Source organism: Python bivittatus, unplaced genomic scaffold (assembly GCF_059951505.1).
Source record: "Python bivittatus isolate LINGU-HERP-01145 unplaced genomic scaffold, Pbiv_v1 ctg000080_np1212, whole genome shotgun sequence".
NCBI lineage: Eukaryota > Metazoa > Chordata > Lepidosauria > Squamata > Pythonidae > Python > Python bivittatus.
This window is the reverse complement of record NW_028277035.1, coordinates 9,796,233-9,820,636: the sequence shown is the minus strand read 5'-3', so window position 1 is coordinate 9,820,636 and position 24,404 is coordinate 9,796,233. Positions and strand designations below refer to the sequence as shown.

The 24,404-nt window shown below is 38.1% G+C and overlaps 1 protein-coding gene across 1 annotated transcript in view; it reads right to left on the bottom strand.

Moving 5' to 3' along the window:
- The window catches only part of STX8 (syntaxin 8), a 110,711-nt gene that overhangs the window by 69,809 nt on the left and 16,498 nt on the right, over positions 1-24,404 (bottom strand). The window contains exon 6 of the mRNA XM_088133492.1: positions 22,118-22,210. Coding sequence (XP_087989618.1) covers positions 22,118-22,210 — 93 coding nt within the window. The remainder of the gene's footprint in view (positions 1-22,117; positions 22,211-24,404) is intronic.

Here is a 24,404-nt window from a genome sequence, read left to right as displayed (position 1 = left end):
TTTATACTAGAGGACCCACTGGAAACAGCACCTAAATTAGTTGAAAAGATAGAAGAATATGGAAAAGTAGCAGGACTAAAAATAAATAAAGACAAAACAAAGATATTAACAAAGAATATGCTAGCAAGGCAAAAGAAAGAATTGGAAGAAGTCTTGGAAATACAGGTTACAAACAGGGTTAAATACCTAGGGATATACATTACACCAAGATGTAGTACATTGAAGGAGGATAATTATCTTAAACTTAAACGACAGATTGTAATAGATCTGACAAAATGGGAGAATTTACAATTATCAATGACTGGGAGAATATCCACTATTAAGATGAATATATTGCCTAGGATATTATATTTATTCCAGACAATTCCAATTCGTCTAGGGAAAGAGTTTTTTGATGATTTAAATAAAATTGTATTGAAATATATCTGGCAGGGCAAAAAAGCAAGAATAAAGCTTAAATTACTACAAGATGCAAGAGTAAGAGGTGGGTTTGCCTTGCCTAACTGGGAATTATACTATCAGGCGACAAATCTGATGTGGGTAAAGGACTGGATAACTTTAAGAAATAATAGACTATTGACTTTAGAGGGACATGACCTGTTGTTGGGCTGGCATGCTTTCTTATGGTATAAGGGAACGAAAACACAGGGCTACTTTAGAAGGCACTATATTCGAGAGGCATTGTTTTTAAACTGGGAGAAGATAAGAAGACAATATTATTTAAAAGTTCCACGATGGATATCCACTATTGAAGCTTTTTCTTATCCAATAACATATAAAAAGGAACAAACAGTTAGATATACTGAGATATTGAATGAAAAGGGTGAACTTAAAACTATGCAAGCGTTAGAAGAACAAGGTATAAAAATGAACTGGTTTTCATATTTGCAAATACAATCTAGATTTGATAAAGATTTTAAAACAGAAGGTATCTATGATGAGCTGACTGTTTTAGATAAAATTTTGATGGGCACTGATGAAAAGGTGATTAAAAAACTTTATGGACATTTACTAGAATTTAAGATGGAGGAAGAACAGGTTAAAGATACAATGATTGCATGGGGGAAAAATTTTGGATATGGAATTGATTTAGAGAAGTGGCAAAAACTATGGTCTCAAAACTATAAAATGACAATGTCAACTGCATATAAAGAAAACTTGTATAAGATGTTTTATAGGTGGCATTTACCTCCAGCAAGGATTGCGAGAATGTATAAGAACAAGTCTGATAAATGTTGGAAGTGTCATCAGAAGCCCGGTACATATTACCATATGTGGTGGACATGTCCAGAAGCTAAAAGATATTGGATTAAAATCCACACATGGTTGGAAAAAATGACAAAACAACATATAGACTTTAAACCAGAGACATTTCTATTAGGAATTATACCTGAAACATATAGTAAAGAACTGAAATATTTGATTGTAAATGTTTTGACAGCGGCTAGAATTGTATTTGCTAAAAACTGGAAAAATGAAAAAGTACCTATGCAGGAGGAAGTTATTAAGAAAATTATGGAATGTGCAGAGATGAGTAAATTAACATTTGAAATTAGAGAGCAAGAAGATAAACAATTCTATATGATATGGGATCTGTTTTATCAATGGTTGGATGAAAAGATATAGTAATGTAATAGATCAGCAAATTATATAATAGAAACTTGACAAACTGATGTAAATTACTATATATATATATATATATAATCAATGGATAAAAATGATATAAATCTTATTATGAAAGCTGATGTTATAGACTAGTAACAAATGAATAATAATTGATAATTGATAAATATATAAATATATGTTAGATAGATGACATGAGATTTTATATAAATGATGAGTGAAGACTATGAAAGGATGGCACAAATGATTGGTAACTGGCTGACACACGGTTTAAAATGGAAGATGGTTTTTTTTAATGTTTTTTATGTTATTGTTTGTATGTGTTTGTTGTAAAAAAAAAAAAATATATATTAAAAAAAAAAAAAAATGAAAGGCTCTGATGCTATGAGTAATGAATCCTCACTAGGGCTATTTATTAAATTTATATAGCCGCCCATCTCACTGCTATGACTCTGGGTAGCTTACAAAGTTAGAATTCAAAAAGCAATACAAAAACAAAAAAATATACAACCACAAAAACTATTAAAATGATTAAAAACAATAAAAACTATTTAAACCATACAAAACATACAGGTAGTCCTCGTTTAATAACTACTCATTCAGTGACCATTCAGAGTTATGATGGTGCTGAACAAGTGGTACTTATGACCAGTCCTCAAAGTTCTGGCCGTCCCAGCACCCCTACAGTCACATGATCACGATCTGGGCACTTGGCAACCAGCTTGCACTTATGATGGTTGCAGCGTCCCGCGGTCATGTAATCGCCATTTGCAACTTTCCCTGCTGGCTTCCCACAAGCAAAGTCAATGGGCAAGCCAACAGGGAAGGCTGCAAGTCACTCTGGTAAGTTGCTTTCATCCCCCCTTCCCAGCCGCAGCCACCCCTGGCCCAGCCGTGCTCGTGTCATGCCTTACGGGCCACACACACACCCTCTCCCACCCAGCTGCACCTTAGCAGACTTTCCACCAATGTCACTGGATCCCTAAGCCAGATGGCAAAGCCATGTCTTCAGCCTCTTCCAGAAGGCCAACAAGGTCAGGGCTATTCTCACCTCAGAGGAGATGATGTTTTAAAGGGTGAGTGCTGTGGCAACTTAAAAATAAATGGCTCTGATGCTATGAGCAACGAATCCTTATTAGGGATATTATTTCTTTATTTATTAAATTTATATAGCTGCCCATCTCACTACTGTGACTCTGGGTGGCTTACAAAGATCAAGAAACTTTCACAAGGAAAACATTGTTATTATTACTATAATTATTACTACTATTACAATGACTAACTTTCCTTTCCTCTATAATTACTACTTACAGGAACTGCTGAAAATGGTTCCAAAAACAAACCTATTGCTAATGTTAATAACCATAATTGTTCTATAAGGCATTTTATAGAATACAGCTGAGAAATAGTAATTTTTCTCTTAGTTAATTTTCTCTTATTGAACATGGTTTTGGTAGGAAGATGGTATAACATACTAATGGATAATCCAACAATTTGTTTTGAAATCTCATTTACAGCATTCAATGTATTCAAGCCTGATCAAACTCTTAATAGAATTCTTTACTATGAACCACAAGACATTTTTAACATCTCCAGAAGCTTGGAATAAAAATATTGTTCTACATTTTTCTCTTTGCTTAGGAAAAGCAAAACAGTTAAAGCTGCCACCATTTTGAAGTAGGAGAACCAGTCATGTTTTTGCCATATCACGGAACTTTCCAAGAGCTCAGCCTATTCTTGTTTTAATTACTAATGATGCTTCCTCACTTTTTGAAGAGCTAGATGCATTGCCAAATTATGTACTAGGGATCCTGAAACACCTTTGTTCTAAGTTCATTTGAACATCAAAAGATATCACAACAGCACGAATCTACATTTGTATTTCTTAAATAACATTACATAGCTTAATCAAACACTGATCAGAACGTTCATTCCTTGTACCAACATGCTGATATAGTCCCACACAAAGATTTAAGCATCCAGTCTGCTGTTTCAAGAAGAAAGCTGGAAAGTCACGTGGACAATAGAGTTTTTAGTTCCCCTCTTTGATACAGGAAGTTACCCAATGCATTGAGAACAGCCAATCTAGTCTCCTTTTGCAAATGGAAAACTGGAGCAGACCTAGCATTTGATCTCTTCTTGACAACAGGCTTGAATAGAGGGTTATATTGCTATTTTTGTAATTTGGGGAATAAACTAACAACGTGGTCAAATTTGTATTTCTCCTTAGAAAAGATGTCTACTGCTGTAAGTCTTAATATGACCATTTAAATTCATAACAAGCACTACATTCCTATTATCTCTGGATCCTTATATCCAAGCTTCTCAACTTGTCAGATGTAATATCTTGATTTAGGCTGGAAAGGCAGGAATTCATAGAAAATTAAGGCCAAAAGGCCAGCTAGTTTTTTTTTTTTTTTAAATATTTTTTTATTTTTACAACAAACACAAAACATACATGGACAAACAAAACCATAAAAAGGCATTAAAAAAAAGCATCTTCCATTTTATAGCGTGTGTCAACCAGTTACCAACTCGTTGGTGCCCCTTTCATAATCTTAAATTCTCATATCATCTATTCAAAATATACTTGTATACTTATCAATTAACAATTATTAATCATTCATAGCTAATCTATAAAATCATTTATTACTAGAAATTTTAACTTTCAATAGGATTAGTAATACATTTTCATCTATCGATTATATGTGTATGTATATAATAATTAATATCAAATTTCTATTATAAAGTTTCCTAATCCATTACATTACTATATTTTCTCATCCAATCATTAATAAAAACAAGTTACTTATCTTCTTACTCTAATTTCAAATCTCAATTTAACTCATCTCTGCACATTTCATAATTTTCAATAACTTCCTCCTGCATAAGTAATTTTTAATTTTTCCAATTCTTAAAAGTTACAGTTCTAACCAGTATCAGTTACAATATCAGTTACAGTTCTAACCGGATTACAGTTCTAACCAGATTCTTCACTACATATTTCAACAAAAAAATCTCTAGTTTAAAATCTATATGTTACTATATTCAACCATATATAAATGTCTAATCTCTTAGAACATTTAGAATCAAATACAATTTTTAACTATATATCTCAGATTTATACTTTATTCCAGCGCTTGCATAATTTTGAGTTCACCCTTTTCATTCAATATCCCAAAATATCTAGCTGTTTATTCCTTTTTCTATATTATTGGATAAGAGAAAGCAATAATAAATGTCCTTACAAACATTCTGCTTTTTGAAGCTTCTGTCAGTTCCATCATTGTTGTATTCCCCTCGTTTTTTCTTTAAACATCTGAAGTAGTTTCTTTCAATATTGTTTTACTTCTTCTTTTTGTGCATTCTTTTAGTACGATTTTCCATTATAATCTTGTATAATCTTTTTCTCACCCTCAGTGCCAAGAACAAGTCTGTCCCTCTTCATTTATCAGTTGATTAACCCTTTTAATTCTCAGTTTATAAGCCTCACAATAATTCTGGTTAATGTTTCTGATTTCTTGTACTATTTCTTCCTTTTCCATTGATCCCGTTTTGTGTTTAATTAAGTCCATTTTAGCTTTAGTATCTTTTTTTCTTTTTTTTTTTTGCGGGAATTTCTGCAGCTCTTCTTCCAGTTTTTTATAGTCATCCTCAATAGTTTAAAGATCTTTTTCTGCATTGTGTTTCTCGTATAGTTTATTATCTTGATAAACCTTCATTGAGTCAAAGGATTCTTTATCTTTGTTCTTGCCAAAAATAAAAACAAGAGAAAAAAAAACAAGAGAAAAAAAAGAGAAAAAAAAAAAAAAGAAGAGGGAAAAGACTAAGTCTCTTTAAAAAAAATCCAACTGAGGGGGGAATGGAGAGCAAAGCAGAGCTTCTAGCAGAAAGAAGAGCTACTGCCACTAATCAGGGCTCTTGTGACTAGCTCAAACTTTCCATCTTGATATTTTCAAAATCGCTTTCAACTCCACTTTCTTGTTTATAGTTACGGATGGCACCTGTATAAACATGCACATCCCACTATCTTTTTAGAAAGCACAGGGTCCTTGAGCATGCGTCACAATAGAAGAAAAAAAGCACTATGTTGAGCCTCTAGATGGTAGTGTAACTTTCTTTCATTTACTTTCTCTTAACTCCACTTTCCCCATTTCAAAATCAAAAAGTATAAATTTCTTACAACAATAAAGAAATCTTAGTAAAAAAAAAAAGGCTTAAGATAAAGAGTTATTGAGTATTAAAAAGAAAAAGCCAATCCAGTTAAAAATATATATTTTTTTAAGAAAAAAACATCTTGCCAATTCCACTAAAAAGGGAAAGTTGAAAAGAAAAAAAAAATTCCCCCCTTTTTTTATAAGGCTCGATCTCGCCGCTTAATCCACTTTTCTTCACTTTTAAAAATCTCTTTAAGTTACTTAAGGTGTTCTCTAAGAATAGTTAAATAGTAAAAGTCCATCTCACCCAGTTGACACCCTTCTCTTCCTTCTTCCTTTGGAGCTGCCCCGGCTTTCGCAGCCATTTTGGCTGGCTCTCCTCCGCCGGCTTCAAGAGCTTCTCCCCGGATCAATCTGGGACTTGCGGCGTCCCTGAGATCCGCGGGACGTGCCCTTTGCGATCGCCATCTCTACGGGACGGCTTAGGTCCATCGGGACCGTCCGGGGGAGGAGATATCGGCTGCCATCCTGGGAGCCCAGGATCGCCCGCCGTATCGCCGCGACGCCAGCTCCGCCCTCCATCAAGGCCAGCTAGTTTTAAATAATCAATAAAGATTTGGCAAAAACAATAAATAATTCCATGAACTAAGTTGCGTGAGGGGTAGGTAGCCTTACAAATCTAGTAAATAAAATAAACCAACCCCATATAAATAATTTCTCAAGTGTGCACAGAAAAAAAATATAGGACTGGGAATTTTCAACTTTATAAACTTTTTTGAAACAGAGGAAAAATGACAGTAACCAATGATTCTTCTCACAGATAATGTATTATTCAAGGTATCTTCCTATTAAAAAATAAAATAACATAATCCTATCATCCACTGGAGAAATCAGAAAGCTTTATTATCCAGAATGACAGAAAATGATTAAATGACTGAATTACTTTGTGATTATTGAGTTCTATCAGATTGTTCCAGCTATTTGAATGCTATATACAGTTCATCTTCCTTTAAGCTTTCAAAGCAGAGATACAAGTGTTACATTAACTCACATCCCCATGACTTCCACCCCACCCCCACTGGACGGGGGGGGGGGATTTCTCTAACTTTTACACACACTGTGTATACCCTGTGTAGTGTTTTCAGTTACAGTGACCACGAGGAGGCAGTATGTGATTCATCCTTGTTAGGAATTTTCAGATATTTATTGTAATTTCTTTGATTGTTGTGAGCTGCCCAGAGCCATTGGGAGTCAGGTGGCATACAGGTTTAATAAATAAAACAACAGTAATAATTGTTGTTAATAATAATAATAATCCCCCAGTGAGGCACTACCTTGACGTGGTTGTGGGGCTTGCGTGCTCCGAGGAGGATAAGAGCTATGTCAGAGGTTCAACCATACTGCATATGTCTCATCAGAGGAGCCAGATGAACACCATAAACAATATGGTGAGATGTTATTTATAGAAACCTAGAGCGGATTGGTTGTTGCCTGGGTCAACAATGACCGAGCTAGGTGTTCTAGTTCCTGGACATCTGGTGACAAGTGGGCTACAGGACTCAGGAGCAACCAGGGCCAGCAGCTGCAGAACTACTGGAAGAAAAGTTGTTTTCCTGTTGCAAATATACTAAGACTGAAAACAAAGAAATAACGATCAGCTATTACAAATCAAATCCAACGAGAAGGGGATATCTGAAAAGAATACACCAGTTCTGGAAAGAACAACATCCAGAATCAGAAATAACAGAGGTTAGCAGATGAATGTTGATTTATAATACAAAATAAAGTATTCACAGAAGTAGAATTGGAAGAACTGCAAAAGTTCAACAGGTTTGGATAGAGGATTATGCTACCCAGGGCAAAGAAATCAAAGCCTTGCCAGAAGTAGCTCAGACTGTAAAGGCAAATCAGGGGAGTCGGCACTAGAGGAAGCCAGCATAGCTATTGAATCGTTTTCATTCCCAAATCAGGCATCCTCTCCTCTGCCTTCTCCTCAGAAAGGACAAAGCCCTCTAACAAACAAGAAGAATTGAAACAAAGAATAACTGAGCATCTAGAACAGCACAAAAACAACAGAATACGGTTTCCTGCACTGAAGTTTGTTACAAAGAAACAGCTAGCAGAAGTAGTAAAAGATGCCAATACTGTACTATCAAATATAAGCACCAGCTCATATAATATCATATATAAGCACCAGCTCACTATAAGAAACAAACCAACTAATGTACAGCACAGCTGCAGTTATAACTGAATACCTTGGATGCAAAATCAACAAACAAGAAAAAAAGCCAAACAGTGCACAAACAAAATGGAAGAACAGGTTGGAAAATAAGATCAGCATGCTAAAATCAGATGCAAGCAAGCTAGAACAGATGAAAGAAAAAAAGCTGAAGAACAAGAAGACCAAAGAATATCTGATCAAGAAATTCACCTAGAAACAAGGAAGATCAAGGAAGCAGCAAATAAATAAATAAAAAAGCAGCAAATAACAGCCATAGCCAAGAAGATCAGCAGATACTAAGCTCAAATTGCACACTATAGGCAGAATTTCCAATTTTAGTCGAATCAGAAACATTTCTACCAATCTATCAATAGAGACTGTAATGAACCAGTCAACACCTAAAAAGGAAGAAACAGTGCAGTTCTAGGTGCAGCTATGGGACAACCCACAGAAATACAAAAAGAATGCAGCTTGGATAAAGGAGGTGGATAAGAATAAAAAAGAAGCTGAAATGAAAGAACTTGTAATAACAGCAGAAATGGTGGAGAAAAGGGCAAGGAAGATCAAGGATTGGTCAGCACTAGGTGAAGATGAACTGCATGGTTTTTGATTGAAGTATCTGATGGCTCTGCACCCACTCATTGCCAAGCAGTTTAACAACATACTGCAAGGAGGAAATTGAAGATTGGTTAACATCTGGCAAAACCTACATGATAATGAAAGATCCAACAAAAGGGGCAGCACCAGGCAACTACAGGCCAATTACCTGTTTGTCAACAACTTTCAAATCGCTAACTGGTGTAGCTGATCCAATCCAACAGCATTTAGTTGAAAACAAGCTCTTTCCACCTGAGCAGAAAGGAAACTGCCCAACTGGCAGAGGAACAAAAGATCAGCTCCTAACTGACAAGATGATTTTGGAAAACTGTAAGAGAAGGAAGACCAACCTGAATGTAGCTTGGATTGATTACAAGAAGGCATTTGACTCCCTGCCACATGATTGGACAATCAACTGCCTAGAAATAACAGGAAGCATTAGCAACATCAGAAACTTTGTGCAAAGATCAATGGTACAATGGAAGACACAGTTGCTGATCAATGGTGATAGACTGGGAGAGGTTAATATCAAAAGAGGAACATTTCAAGGAGAGACACTATCACCACCACTGTTTGTCATTGCATTGATTCCTCTGTCAACAATACTAGACAAGTCAGGCCATGGCTATCAAACATCTGCCGGGCTATCTCACCTCCTTTACATGGATGATCTGAAGCTGTATGGAAAAACACCATTTGAAATAGAACTGCTGCTCAACACTGTCCAAATATATAGCCAAGATATTGCAATTGAGTTTGGACTGGACAAATGTGCCACCCTTACCATCAACAGGGGAAAAACAGTGAAAACTGAAGGAATCAAGATGCCCTATGGCAATAACATCAAGAGTCTGGATGAAGAAGATCATTACAAATACCTGTGCATCCTTCAAGCCGATAACATCAAGCACACTGAAGTCAAGAAGAAGGTTAGTAGTGAATACATCATGAAAGTGAAGAAGATCTTAAAGTCCAAATTCAGTGGAGGAAATACCATCAAGGCAATTAACATCTGGGCAATTCCAGTCATTAGATACACAGCTGGAATAGTGGACTGAAGTCAAGGGGAACTAGAAGTCCTGGATAGGAAGACCAGAAAAATAATGACAATGAATCATGCCCTTCATCCATGCAGCGATGTTGACAGACTATTTATCAAGGAGCATAAGTGGGTGTCGAATGTTGCAAGTACACCAGACAGCTGAAGAAGAAAAAAGGGCATTGGAAGAATATCTGAAGGATAGTGAAGAAGATGCACTGAAGCTAGTACACCATGAAGGCTTACTGAATACTGAAGAGGCCAAACTGGCCTACAAGAAAGACCAAATGAAGAACAGAAAAGAGGCATGGCAAGGCAAAGTATTACATGGCCAGTACACAGAAGAACTAGCAGGCAAAGCACATAACAACAAGACCTGACAATGGCTAAGAGCAGAAAAGCCAAAGAAAGAGACAGAGGGGCTAATTCTGACTGCATAAGACCAAGCCTTAAGAATAAATGCATACAAAGCCAGAATTGAGAAGATAGCAACAGACACCAAATGCCACCTCTGCAAAGAAGCTGAAGAAACAGTGGACCACCTAGTTAGCTGCTGCAAGAGGATCGTACAGGCTGACTACAAAGTAGTTAAATTAGCAACAATGCTGCATTGGAATATTTGCAAGAAATACCATTTGCCTGCAAGCAAGAAATGGTGAGACTACAAAACAAAGTAACAGAAAATGAAGAAGCTAAAATGCTCTGGGACTTTGGAATTCAGACAAGTACCTGCCACACAACACCCCAGACTCAACAATTGTTGATAAGAAAGACAAAAAAGTCTAGATAGTAGACACTGCAATACCTAGAGACAGCAGAATAAAAGAGAAAGAACTAGAGAGAATCACAAAATACAAAGGCCTGCAAACAGAAATAGAACAACTGTTGCAAAAGAAAGCAAAGATATTACCAGTAGTAATAGACATCTTGGGTGCAATCCCAAAACATCTGGGGCACCACTTGAAGTCCATGGCACTGACAAAATCATCATCAGTCAATTGCAAAAGGCAGCTTTACTTGGAACAGCTTACAGCCTGCGACGATACCTTTAACACTATCAAACAACAACATCTGCCTATCCCAGGTCCTTTGAAAGGACTCAATAGGTGGATAAAAATGCCAGTTCTAGTCAAAACATTTGGTTGTCTATACAACCAACTGTAATAATAAAATATTATTGAATATTTATGTTAACACCTCAGGTTTCTCATATGCGGCCAAAGTATCTGGTCCATACTGAGATATTAAAACACGCTTGAGTGGATTGTATCGCCACTCTTGTGAACAGGGAGACAAAATTCCACTTAGAGTCTAGAAAAATCTTTCTAGATTTCCTAGTCCAGAACTCAAGTAAGATGCTTCTTTCCATTTGCAGAAGTTACAGTAGAAGCTTTAGGCTGCCTTAAGAAATGACATTTGTATATTGAATAAGTATATAAATAAGTGCTTATCATTTGTTTAAAACAAGAACTTTTATTGCTTAGAGACCATTATTCTTCATGCATCTGAACTGAGCTGTAAGATTTAAAAAGCTACAGTTCTAGCAAACCCTGACTCAAGATGGCTGATGTAAGTTATTAATGTTAATGTATGTAGCCATTTACAGTTTTAGTGTAAATTGGTACCAGTTTGGATAAAATTAACTTCAGTCTGCTCTTTGGTTATTTAAAATTCATGAAGGGAAGCCAGTGATGAAAAAAGAAACCTCTGCAAGTGGGACCATGACACTGCTAAGTGTTCTGCTGCATTTCTTTGCATACAAATTAGAATTTACTTTTCTTTTTAAAAAATGCCCACCTATTTTTTCCCCTTTGGGCTTTTGCTTTAATTCTGTAATCCAAGAACAGCTGAAATTGGGTTTTTGAAGGTTTGAAATTATTTTTTAAAGGCTATAAATGGAAGCTTAGCATGCCGATACAATTGAGGAAGGCTACAGTAATTTTTGTGAACTTATTTTCAAGTCTGATCTCATTCGATCATGCCCTCAATATGCCACAGATGAATAAGCCTAGGAGTGTATAGAAAGCAGGCCTATTAACTTGTATATATCTCTCTGACAGGCTCAATAACCCAGGAAAGCTAGGAAAAACTGGCTTAAGTCGAGAGAAGAGTGAAAAATAGGAATGAAGTTACTATACATTCATTCGGCTACATGGAAAGTGAGTTAAGCTATTGTCACCTTTTCATTAAAAAAGCTAATCAGCAAAGAAGGCTCGAACATTCATTACGTAGACAGGTTGCTTTTCTGACAACTCAAAACTCTTGCAATCCCCTCTACAACTCACCATGTGAGATCAAATATTTGAAGAGTTTGTAGAGCTGGCAGTGTTCCAAAGTATGAAGTTTTTCCTACCACAGTTTTCCAAAATCTGGAAAAGTTCTGGATTTGTTTCTTGGGATCCTTTGAACAATTACGTCAGTGAAACATCCCATTCAATACAGTTGTGCAGTGATCTGGATTTAAAGGGGAAAAGGGGATTCAAAATGTCATACCTGTCAGAATCCCTTAAAACAATCACATTTTTTCCTGGCATTTCAAGCTCAGGGGGAAAAAAAGCATATTTAAAGAATGAAGGAGAGGTGTGACATGCACGCCCGTACACACTCCAAATCACCTTATCCCGTATGCATCTGGATCACTGCAGAATCCTAACGCTTAACATCAAAGCTATCAACTGACTGCTTGAGGAAGTAGAAAGGGTATAACAGTCAGATTTCTATAGCTACATTAATGTAAGATCAAATTAATCCCATTAAAACTTGGGGTCTGAAATTATTTGCAAACACCCTTCACTGAACCTTGCATATACTTACTTGATTTGCTATAAATAAGAACATTTATTCAAATGCATAAGCAGACAGTTGGAGGGCAGATGATCCCACCTTTATTTGCTTTAGTCAGACTCCACTTCAATTAATCCAGTAATTCAGATCAACCTAGTTGTTCTAGCTGTTCTCTGGACTTCAGAGAACCTTCCAGTTCCAGAGAACCTTCCAGATTCAAAGAAACTAGAAAAAGTTCAGAAAAGGAAAACTAAGATGATCATGCATTTAGAAACTTAAGTCCTATGAAGAGAGACTGAAAGAGTTAGTTATATTTCATCTTGAGAAAATACAAGTCAGGCTATCACTCTTTAACACCTGGAATAATTCACACAGTAAGACAAGACCTCGTTCTTCGTGTTTCAGAGTGCAGGACATGGAATAATGGCATGATAGGAAAGCAGATTTCTATTGACTGTCAGAAAAAACTTCCAGTTAGAGCAGTTCAACAGTGAACCATTTACCCAGAGGTATGTTCAGCTCCCTTTCAGTGGTTATCTTGAGATGAAAACTAGACAGACATTTGTCTGGAATGCTTTACTTTGAATTCCTGCCCTGAGCCCTGAATTGTCCCCTTCCAACTCTACAATTCATCCCTCACCAACCAATCCACTGTGCAGGGGCTGGAGAAAGTGAAGTGCCGTCCTCTGTACTTAGCAGTCTCATAAAGGGAAAGCTCATTGCATCCCTCCTTTGCCAGACTTCTGCCCTTCTTTGCTAGCTGTGGAGGAAGGAATTTCATGCCTTTTCTCTTTTGGCCATGAAAGCCAGTCTTTTCTCCACAGCCCAGCAGGGAAATCAAAAAGACTGCCAGAAGAGAGAGGGGTAACTTCATCTTTCCTCTTCCAGTTGCCTTTTTGATACTGTTTAGGAAAGAAAATTAGGCATTTCCTCCCTAACCAGACATGGAAAAGTGACTGATTTGTTCCTAGTCCACCAGTCTGCTTGACAGAAGATTTTTTGAATGTAGCCTGCTAATCTTCTGAGCCATCCATTTAGATATCCACAAAGCACAGTAGAGGTAGCACCATGGAAAGCTCCAAATGAACATTTTGCTTCAGGAGATGTTAGAAGTGAACTGAAGTCTTACAACCCCCCCCCCCCCCGGTAAGTTCTAGCTCTACTCTTGAAGAGTGTGAATTCATAAATTGCCAACCCCCTCCCTGAAAATGGAGGACTATCAAGTTTCTGAAATCTCTTGCCTGTGTGGCATGGTGGGCAAACAACCATGGGAGATACTTGACTCCTTAGATAAGTCCTGCAGATCCTGTTTACTAGCTTCATATGAGGTGTTCTGCAGGACCACAAGCACGTGCTCCTCTTCCTTCTCCTAAGCTTTGAAGCTTGAGTCTGCAGGCATGGCAGCTAAGACACAAGTTGCTTCTTAGTAGGATACTAAGCTTTCCTAGTCCTATACAAGGGAGTAGCAATCAGAGATCACATAGGAAATCACTGAAACTAAAAAGAAAAACCAACACATATTTGCAGACTCACTGAGAAAATCTTGAAAGCTAAAATATGTATCCTATAGTGAGTGAATAAATGTGTTGGGAATGGATAAAAAGTTTCTGTAGGCAAACCAGAGAAAAGGAAGAGGAGAGACAGAAGGTTTGTGGGGTTTTTTGGCTCTGTAAGAGAAGCAAAAGTAAAATATTCCTCCTTTAGAGAAGCTTAGGCAGCTGAGCCACATCTGGTGAGACATTCTAAGGAAGGGCTTTATTGTCTTCTGCTGCCATCTAGTGGTTTGCAAAGGAATATTTAAAAAGCAAATTACTCCCTCTCCCATGGTACTCTGATCAGTATTACCACACTTAATAAATAAAATATACTAAAAATGAGACATACCTTTCTATAAATATACCATACTTTCTATGATACGGCACTGCTGTAAATATTTACTTTCTAAACCAACATTTAGAAACTAAAAGCCAAATCACCAGTAAAGACATTGGATATTGTTTTCATGCCCTCAAACAAAAATTGGCAACTATTTTCATCCCTTCCCTTGATAACATCTGGATTACTTTTCAAATATAGTAGGCAAACAAAAATGTATCCAGATTACATCAAACTACACTCAAGAAGATATATTCTTACTCTGTTCAGATGGAGCTGATGACTGAAAACTCACTGTTAATCTTAGAATGGCGACTATTATAACTCCTGCAGAGCTTTTATGAATGGGTATGAGGAATTCCCTGCCTTGTCTGCTGGCAACACTGTTGAAGCCCTGGCTGATCTGTGGATCATGAAAATGGCCCAAGGAGTTGACACAATTGTTCCTAAGTGGCTGCCCTTGAAGAGAGCCTAATCAGCAGCTACATTTATGAGGGGGCCTAGAGCAATGAAGGGGATAATTGGAGAGCTGGAGAAGAAGAGGAAGAACTGAGGATAAATTGGATAAGCACAAAGTGGGGCCCTGTTTAAGGCCCATCTGCAATCCTGCTCTTTGGCAGTGGATATAGTGAGGAGTGTGGACTTCTCTGCTCCTGTTGCATAGTATAGGCCAGTGATAATGTGTGGTAGTTCTTCCATCAAGATGCTAAGGGAAAGGGAGTCAGAACACTTGATAGCTCATCGTATTCAGATTTGCCTTGACTTGGACCCCACATGTTTAAAAGCGACAGTGCAAAGCCTTCTCTAGATCAAAAACTTATTAGCCAGTCCCATTTTTCCATTCTTGGGTAAAGTGATCACCACTGGCCATTTATTGCTGTAATCCAGTCCTCTCCCCCTTTTGTCCTCTCTTCCCACTGCACGGGCACAGCTCAGAAACTGTTAAGAAGGTAATAAAAATAATGATATTTGTAATCCAAAACAGGAAGGTGGTTTTGATAATCCAAAACAACATTGCAGTGGTTAGGTTTTTTGGAGATTCATTAAATTTCTCTCCAGAAAGGAAAGTGGGTGTGTGTGGGGAAGAGTAATGATTGTATTGGGAGTTGAGCAGTTGGCCTTTAAAGAAAAAAAAATCTGTGTAGGTGCTACAGGATGAGATGCAGCTGGGGGAGTCAAAGACCCCTTTGGCCACCCTTTCTTAGTTTAACTCTTGGCGTAGGTTCCTAAGAGTTAACAACAATACCACAAAGTCCAGAGCAGGAGAGGAAAAACTCCTATCAGCAGAGTGACCGAACTCTGGCCCTGACATCACCTCTGGGATTACTGCCAGCTTTTGATAGGATCAACCATAATATTCTTCTGGTCTGTCTAGATGAGTTGGAACTTAGGGCCACTATTTTGCAGTGGTTCTGATCCTTTCTGATGGAGCATGCCCAGAAGGTGGTGCTGTGGGACTATAGTTCAACACATAGGGTGTTGATCCATTATGTCCCACAGGGTTCTACCTTGTCTTCTAGATTTTAACATACAAATGAAACTGCTGAGTGAGGTCATTCAGAGCTTTGGAATGGGTTACCACCACTATGCTGATGATACCCTGGCCTACTCCTCCCTACCATCTAACTTCAAGAAAACAATTGCCAGCCCTAAACTCAGTAATAAACAAAATAAAGGAAAACAAGCTGAAATTAAACAAAACAGAAGTGCTTCAGGTAAGCAGAAAGCTGCACTTGAGGACTGAGGTGAAGCCTATCCAGCCATGGATGACTGGGACAAGAAGGACACACGCTACTATTCCTGAGCGGCAATCATCCATTTGTTGTTGTTGTTGTTTAGTCGTTAAGTCGTATCCGACTCTTCGTGACCCCATGAACCATATTGCGCCAGGCCTTCCTGTCCTTCACTGCCTCCCTGAGTTTGCTCAGTTTCATGCTCATTGCTTCAGTGATGCTATCTAACCATCTCATCCTCTGCCGTCCTCTTCTCCTTTTGCCTTCAATCTTTCCCAGCATCAGGGTCTTTTCCAAAGAGTCCTCTCTTCGCATTAGGTGACCAAAGTATCTGAGCTTGAGCTTCATTATCAATCCTTCCAATGAGCAGTCAGGGTTGATTTCCTTTAAGATTGATTGGTTTGACCTCCTAGCAGTCCAGGGGACTCTTAAGAGTCTTCTCCAGCACCACAGTTCAAAGGCATCAATTCTTCGGCGCTCAGCCTTCTTTATGGTCCAGCTCTCACAGCCATACATTACTACTGGAAAAACCATAGCTTTGACTATGCGGATCTTTGTCGGCAAGGTGACGTCTCTGCTTTTTAATATGCTATCTAGGCTTGCCATAGCTTTCCTCCCAAGGAGCAAGCGTCTTTTAATTTCATGGCTGCAGTCTCCGTCTGCGGTGATCTTGGAGCCCAAATAAATGAAGTCTGTTACTGCTTCCATTTCTACCCCTTCTATTTGCCAGGAATTGATGGGTCCAGATGCCATGATCTTAGTTTTTTTAATGTTGAGTTTCAAGCCAGCTTTTGAACTCTCCTCTTTCACCCTCATCAAGAGGCTCTTTAGTTCTTCTTCACTTTCTGCCATGAGGGTGGTATCGTCTGCATATCTGAGGTTGTTGATGATTCTCCCTGCAATCTTAATTCCGGCTTGTGATTCTTCCAGCCTGGCATTTCTCATGATGTACTCTGCATATAGGTTAAATAAGCAGGGTGACAGTATACAGCCTTGTCGTACACCTTTCCCTATTTTGAACCAATCGGTTGTTCCATGACCGGTTCTAACTGTTGCTTCTTGGCCCACATACAGATTTCTCAGGAGACAGGTAAGGTGGTCTGGTACTCCCATCTCTTTAAGAACTTGCCACAGTTTGTTGTGATCCACACAATCAAAGGCTTTTGCATAGTCAATGAAGCAGAAGTAGATATTTTTCTGGAACTCTCGTGCTTTCTCCATGATCCAGCGAATGTTGGCGATTTGATCTCTAGTTCCTCTGCCTCTTCGAAACCCAGCTTGTACATCCGGTAGCTCTCGGTTCATGTATTGCTGAAGCCTAGCTTGTAGGATTTTGAGCATAACCTTGCTAGCATGTGAAATGAGTGCAATTGTGCAATAGTTTGAGCATTCTTTGGCATTGCCCTTCTTTGGAATTGGAACATAAACTGACCTTTTCCAATCATCCATACCTTGGTTATATTCTGCTGTGACTACTCCATAAGACAACTGTTCTTTATGTGGGACTGTTCCTGGAAGTTGCAACTAGTACAAAATGCAATTGCTTGGCAGCCAAGTGGTACAAGTTACAGAGATTGTAAAACACATATATGGAAAGATCTGTTGTTGTTGTTGAGTCGTTAAGTCGTGTCCGACTCTTTGTGACCCAATGAACCATATCACGCCAGGCCTTCCTGTCCTTCACTGCCTCCCTGAGTTTGCTCAGTTTCATGCTCATTGCTTCAGTGATGCTATCTAACCATCTCATCCTCTGCCGTCCTCTTCTCCTTTTGCCTTCAATCTTTCCCAGCATCAGGGTCTTTTCCAAGGAGTCCTCTCTTTCCTGAGCAATGAAGCAATCAGGGTTGATTTCCTTTAAGATTGATTGGTTTGACCTCCTAGCAGTCCAGGGAACTCTTAAGAGTCTTTTCCAGCACCACAGTTCAAAGGCATCAATTCTTTGGCGCTCAACCTTCTTTATGGTCCAGCTCTCACAGCCATACATTATTACTGGAAAAACCATAGTTTTGACTATGCAGAACTTTGTCAGCAAGGTGATGTCTCTGCTTTTTAATATGCTATCTAGGTTTGCCATACCTTTCCTCCCAAGGAGCAAGTGTCTTTTAATTTCATGGCTGCAGTCTCCGTCTGCGGTGATCTTGGAGCCCAAATAAATGAAGTCTGTTACTGCTTCCATTTCTACCCCTTCTATTTGCCAGGAATTGATGGGGCCAGATGCCATGATCTTAGTTTTTTTAATGTTGAGTTTCAAGCCAGCTTTTGAACTCTCCTCTTTCACCCTCATCAAGAGGCTCTTTAGTTCTTCTTCACTTTCTGCCATTAGGGTGGTATCATCTGCATATCTGAGGTTGTTGATGATTCTCCCTGCAATCTTAATTCCGGCTTGTGATTCTTCCAGCCTGGCATTTCTCATGATGTACTCTGCATATAGGTCAAATAAGCAGGGTGACAGTATACAGCCTTGTCGTACTCCTTTCCCTATTTTGAACCAATCGGTTGTTCCGTGACTGGTTCTAACTGTTGCTTCTTGGCCCGCATACAGATTTCTCAGGAGACAGGTAAGATGGTCTGGTACCCCCATCTCTTTAAGAATTTGCCACAGCTTGTTGTGATCCACACAATCAAAGGCTTTTGCATAGTCAATAAAGCAGAAGTAGATGTTTTTCTGGAACTCTCGTGCTTCCTCCATGATCCATCAAATGTTGGCAATTTGATCTCTAGTTCCTCTGCCTCTTCGAAACCCAGCTTGTACATCTGATAGTCCTCGGTTCACGTACTGCTGAAGCCTAGCTTGTAGGATTTTGAGCATAACCTTGCTAGCATGTGAAATGAGTGCAATTGTGCAATAGTTTGAGCATTCTTTGGTATTGCCCTTCTTTGGAATTGGAACATAAATTGACCTTTTCCAATCCTGTGGCCACTGTTGCGTTTTCCAAACTTGCTGGCATATTGAGTGCAGCACTTTAACAGCATCATCTTTTAGTATTTTAAATAACTCAGCTGGAATACTGTCATCTCCACTAGCTTTGTTGTTAGTAATGCTTCCTAAGGCCCACTTGACTTCACTCTCTAGGATGTCTGGCTCAAGGTCAGTGACCACACCAGCATGGACATCAGGGACATTAAGATCTTTCTTGTAGAGTTCTTCTATGTATTCTTGCCACCTCTTCGTAATCTCTTCTGCTTCTGTTAGGTCCCTGCCTTTTTTGTCCTTTATCATGCCCATCTTTGCACTAAATGTTCCTTTGATATCTCCAATTTCCTTGAAGAGATCTCTAGTCTTCCCCATTCTATTGTTTTCCTCGATTTCTTTGCATTGTTCATTTAAGAAGGCCTTCTTGTCTCTCCTTGCTATTCTCTGGAAATCTGCATTCAGTTGCTTATATCTTTCCCTTTCACCCTTGCTTTTTGCATTCCTTCTTTCCACAGCTATTTGTAAAGCCTCATCAGACAGCCATTTTGCTTTCTTGCATTTCTTTTTCTTTGGGATGGTTTTAGTTGCTGCCTCCTGTACAATGTTACGGACCTCCATCCATAGTTCTTCAGGCACTCTGTCTACCAAATCTAATCCTCTAAATCTATTTATCACCTTCACTGTGTACTCACAAGGAATATGATCTAAGTCATACCTGAGTGGTCTAGTGGTTTTCCCTGCGTTATTCAATTTAAGCCTAAATTTTGCAGTAAGAAGCTCATGATCTGAGCCACAGTCAGCTCCTTGTCTTGTTTTTGCTGCCTGTATAGAGCTTCTCCATCTTTGGCTGCAAAGTATATAATCAGTCTCGTTTTGGTATTGACCATCTGGTGATGTCCACGTGTAGAGTCGTCTCTTGTGTTGTTGGAAAAGAGTGTTTGCTATGACTAGCTTGTTCTCTTGACAGAATTCTATTAGCCTTTGCCCTACTTCATTTTGTACTCCAAGGCCAAATTTGCCTGTTATTACGATTACTCCTTGACTTCCTACTTTAGCATTCCAATCCCCTATGATGAAAAGGACATTTTTTTTTGGTGCTAGTTCTAGAAGGTGTTGTAGGTCTTCATAGAACCGGTCAACTTCAGCTTCTTCGGCATCAGTGGTTGGGGCATAGACTTGGATGACTGTGATGTTGAACAGTTTGCCTTGGATTCGCACTGAGATCATTCTGTCATTTTTGAGGTTGTACCCCATTACTGCCTTTCCCATTCTCTTATTGACTATGAGTGCTACTCCATTTCTTCTAAGGGTTTCTTGGCCACAGTAGTAGATATAATGGTCACCTGAATTAAATTCACCCATTCCCGTCCATTTCAATTCGCTGATTCCCAAGATGTCGATGTTCAATCTTGTCATCTCATCTCTGACCACATCCAGCTTGCCTTGGTTCATAGATCTTACATTCCAGGTACCTAGACAATATTGTTCTTTACAGCATCGGACCTTCTTTTCGCTTCCAGATACATCCACAGCTGAACGTCCTTTCGGCTTTGGCCCAGCCGCTTCACTCTTTCTGGAGCTACTTGGAATTGCCTCCGCTCTTCCCCAGTAGCATATTGGACACCTTCCGACCTGAGGGGCTCATCTTCCGGCGTCATATCTTTTAGCCTTTTGACATTGTCCATGGGGTTTTCTTGGCAAGGATACTGGAGTGGGTTGCCATTTCCTTCTCCAGTGGACCACATTTTGTCAGAACTCTCTGTCATAACCTGTCCGTCTTGGGTGGCCCTGCACGGTATAGCTCATGGCTTCACTGAGTTACGCAAGCCCCTTTGCCACGACAAGGCAGTGATCCATGAAGGGGGGAAAGATCTGTACTAGTTTCCAATTATTTACTGGGCATCATCTAAAATGGTGCTGGTTGTCACTTTGCAAGCCCTACATGACACAGAACCACATTATGTGTAGGAGCACCTGTCTGTCATTGTCCCTGTATGCCCCATCAGGGTTGGCAAAGTAGACATGTCTATGTCCTGTTATTGTGGAGTGTCATTTGATGGGACCTAGGAATCATGTCTTCTCTGTTGCAGTGCCTGCTCTCTGGAACAGCATTCCCATGGAGATCCAGATGGCCTTGACTCCGTTGCCCTTTTGTAAGGCAATAAAGCCCTGGTTGTTCCTTCAGGCTTTTGGGCCAGGACATTCAGTAAGCACTGTTGGCTGATTTGTTTGGTTTCTGTCCTTAGACTAGAAGTGGAATGTTTTTAGATCATGTGTATATATTTATCTTATTGCTTCTCCTTGTTATTTATGTGTTTCTGTTTTGGTTTTAATACTTGTTCACTGCCTAGAGTCACAATATTGTGAGATGGGCAGCTATATAAATTGCTTCAATCAGTCAATCAGTCAATCAATCAATCAATCAATCAATCAAGGAAATAAGTAAATGCTGGTGGTGACCTTTAAAGCCCTAAATGGTTTAGGTCCTGACCATCTGCCTCTCCCATTATAAACCTGTCCAGTTACTTAGATCAGCAAGAGAAGCCCTTTTGAAGATCCCCCTCCCACCCACTACCAAAAGTTAATTTATGTGGCACATAGGAGAGAGCCTTCTTCTGTGTGTCCCCAAGACCTTGGGATGCATTTCCAAAGGAGATGTGTTTAGCCTGCACGCTCATGGCATTCAGTAAAATGACCAAAACCCCCACCCCTCTTCCACCAAGCTTTTGTTATCTGAACTGGTTTTAATCACACTGGTTTTAAATTTTACCTCTGCTTTTAATGGTATTGTTCTTGTTTTTGTATCTTATAATTTGCATTTTAAAACACTCTCTCTCAGCCAACAACCTCACAGGATTGTTGTGTGGGGAAAAAAGGAGGAGGAAGGAGTATTATGTAAGTTCACCACCTTTAGTTATTTATAAAAAATAATAAAGGCGGGATAAAAATAAACAAACTGCTATAAGCTTTAATTATCATTGTTAGTGTGAATAAAAAAGATATGAAACAAATGTTTTAGAGAGCCTGTTTTTGTTTTGTTTTGCAAATTGCACTTCCTTGTAGCTCTGACACAAACTTTCCCAAATTATGGTTAAGTGTTTCCATTTCTCATGAACATGACAGTGGATTTAACACACATCCAATTCTAAAAATGCTTTTGCCTAGCGTACTTACCGTTCTGTTCCTCTAATTCATTTCCAATTTCTCGTCCCATCTGTTTTTGGCGAGATAAGATTGAGGAGAGTGCATCAAGACCAGCATCTTGCTCTGTACAAGAAAGCAAAACAAGTTCGGGGAATATAAATTTCAGGTGAATAAATCCCAAATTTATATGTAAAAACTGCTGAAGAAATGCCCAAGCTTGGGTTTAAACTACTAAAATGTATCAACTGAAAGAAAACTCGATAATGGTTGGATAATAAATTGAATAGTCAAATCTTAATATAATAAAACAAATAGAAACAGCACTTAAGTTGACAGTCAGAAAAAAAGAAAAGAAAAAAAATGAACTACAAGGTATACATTTTTGCTAAAGATGAATTTGGAAGATGAATATGTTAAAGACTGTATGTTTAAATGGGCAAAAAACTTCGGATATAACATAATGCTGGAACAATGGGAAAATATGTGGAATAAAGGTTTGAAGTTTACTCTTAAGTATATCTTAAAAGAAAATTTCTATAAAATGATGTACCGTTGGTATTTGACACCAGATAAACTGTCTAAGATGTATAAAGGAATCTCAAATGTATGTTGGAAATGCCATCAGTGTGAAGGCATCTTTTATCATCTACAGTGGACTTGTGAAAAAGCTAAGAAATATTGCAACATATGTATTTTGATTCAAAACATTTCAAAAATGGATATACAATTGAAACCATGTATAAACAGATAGAAAGAAAATATGGAAATTTGTTTCTTTATATGATAACAGGAGGGAGATTTTTATACACGCAAAAATGGAAGGATTTACAAATACCTACAGCTGAAGAATGGATATTGAAATTAATGGAATTGGCAGAGATGCCAAAACTGACTACTTTGATTAAAGAAAGGACATTGTCCAGTTTTTTTTTAATTTTTATTTTAGACATTGTCCAGTTTTGTTTCTATTTGGAAACCACTCTTGGACTTTTTACTCAACAAAAAAAGAAAAATGAAATTTTGATTTGGGGATTTGATGACTGATTTATTCTATAACTACAAAAATATCTTGCATTATTCTTTTTTATATTTCTTGTTGATATAGACTTATTTTGTAATCTTTCAAAATGTTAGAGCAAAGAATAGTTTTTATTATGTGAATTTTTAGATATTGGAGTAAGAGGTGAATGTATTTTATACCTATGCCTGTACAAAAGAAAGTCAGAAGTTCCTTTTCTTTTTCTGTACTTTTCTTTCTTTTCTTTTTGAACTTTCTGCATTTGACATTTTTCTAAAACTCAATATAATTTTATGGAAAAAAAAAGAAAAAAATCAAGCACCTATTACTGAAACAGTAACTTTATTTGCACAAATGAAGGCTTACATAGTCACTGTGATCTTTGAATTTCTAAGAACTTTTCATCAGGCAAAAAAGTTAAAAATCCAAGAAAAAAAGATAAGAGAATCGTGGAATTTTAACATAATTGTTATTCCACCTATTTTCTGGATTTTTAGCCATCTTAGTTAATAAAAAAGCTGGTCTTAGGATTGGAAATTGGAAAGTTAGATTTTATCAATTGTCCTAATAGATATTGCCTCAATATGGATCTATAGTGAATGCTGATGGCACTGGGTAATTTCTCAAGAACAACACTTAGTCAAGAGTCCCAAACATCTGAGAAATTGGATGCACAGCTATTCCTGCATCACAAAAGCACTGGATTTTCTGGCATACTCATACAGTTTCCTGATTAAGCCTTTCTGATTTTCCAAGGAAGGTTTAACATGATTGAGAAACAAATAGGTGAAGCAAACACTAAGGAATCTAAAGACTTTTTCAAGCAGTGTGCTAATGTAGCATTCATGGGGGAGTTAATCCAACTTTTGGCAGAGAGAGCCGTAATAAGCATTGCCACAACTCAAGTCTCCCTGGAGCACATGGCATTACCATGCCCTTAGTTCCTAAAGAATTGAATTATTACATTTTGCCCATAGTCCTGGAGGGAGTTAATGATTTTTCCCAAAGTTTATTCACTAGCTACTATAAATGGCATTTGCAGAAAGGGGGGGGGGGGAGACCTTTATGTGCAAAAAGGCAAACAAGAAGAATAATGTGGCAGCTGTTCAGACTAAGATGTTCAGAAATTAAAGATGTTATCAATACATCTAATTACTCTACACTAGCCCTAACTGCCATGTACTAGTATGCAAAGAAGTTTTTCAATAAACCACATGTCCACAAAATATTTAGAAAGGCTCTAGAACAGCATAAAATAATTAAGAAGAAAGCTGGTTCGGAGGCAGTAAAATCTCAGGC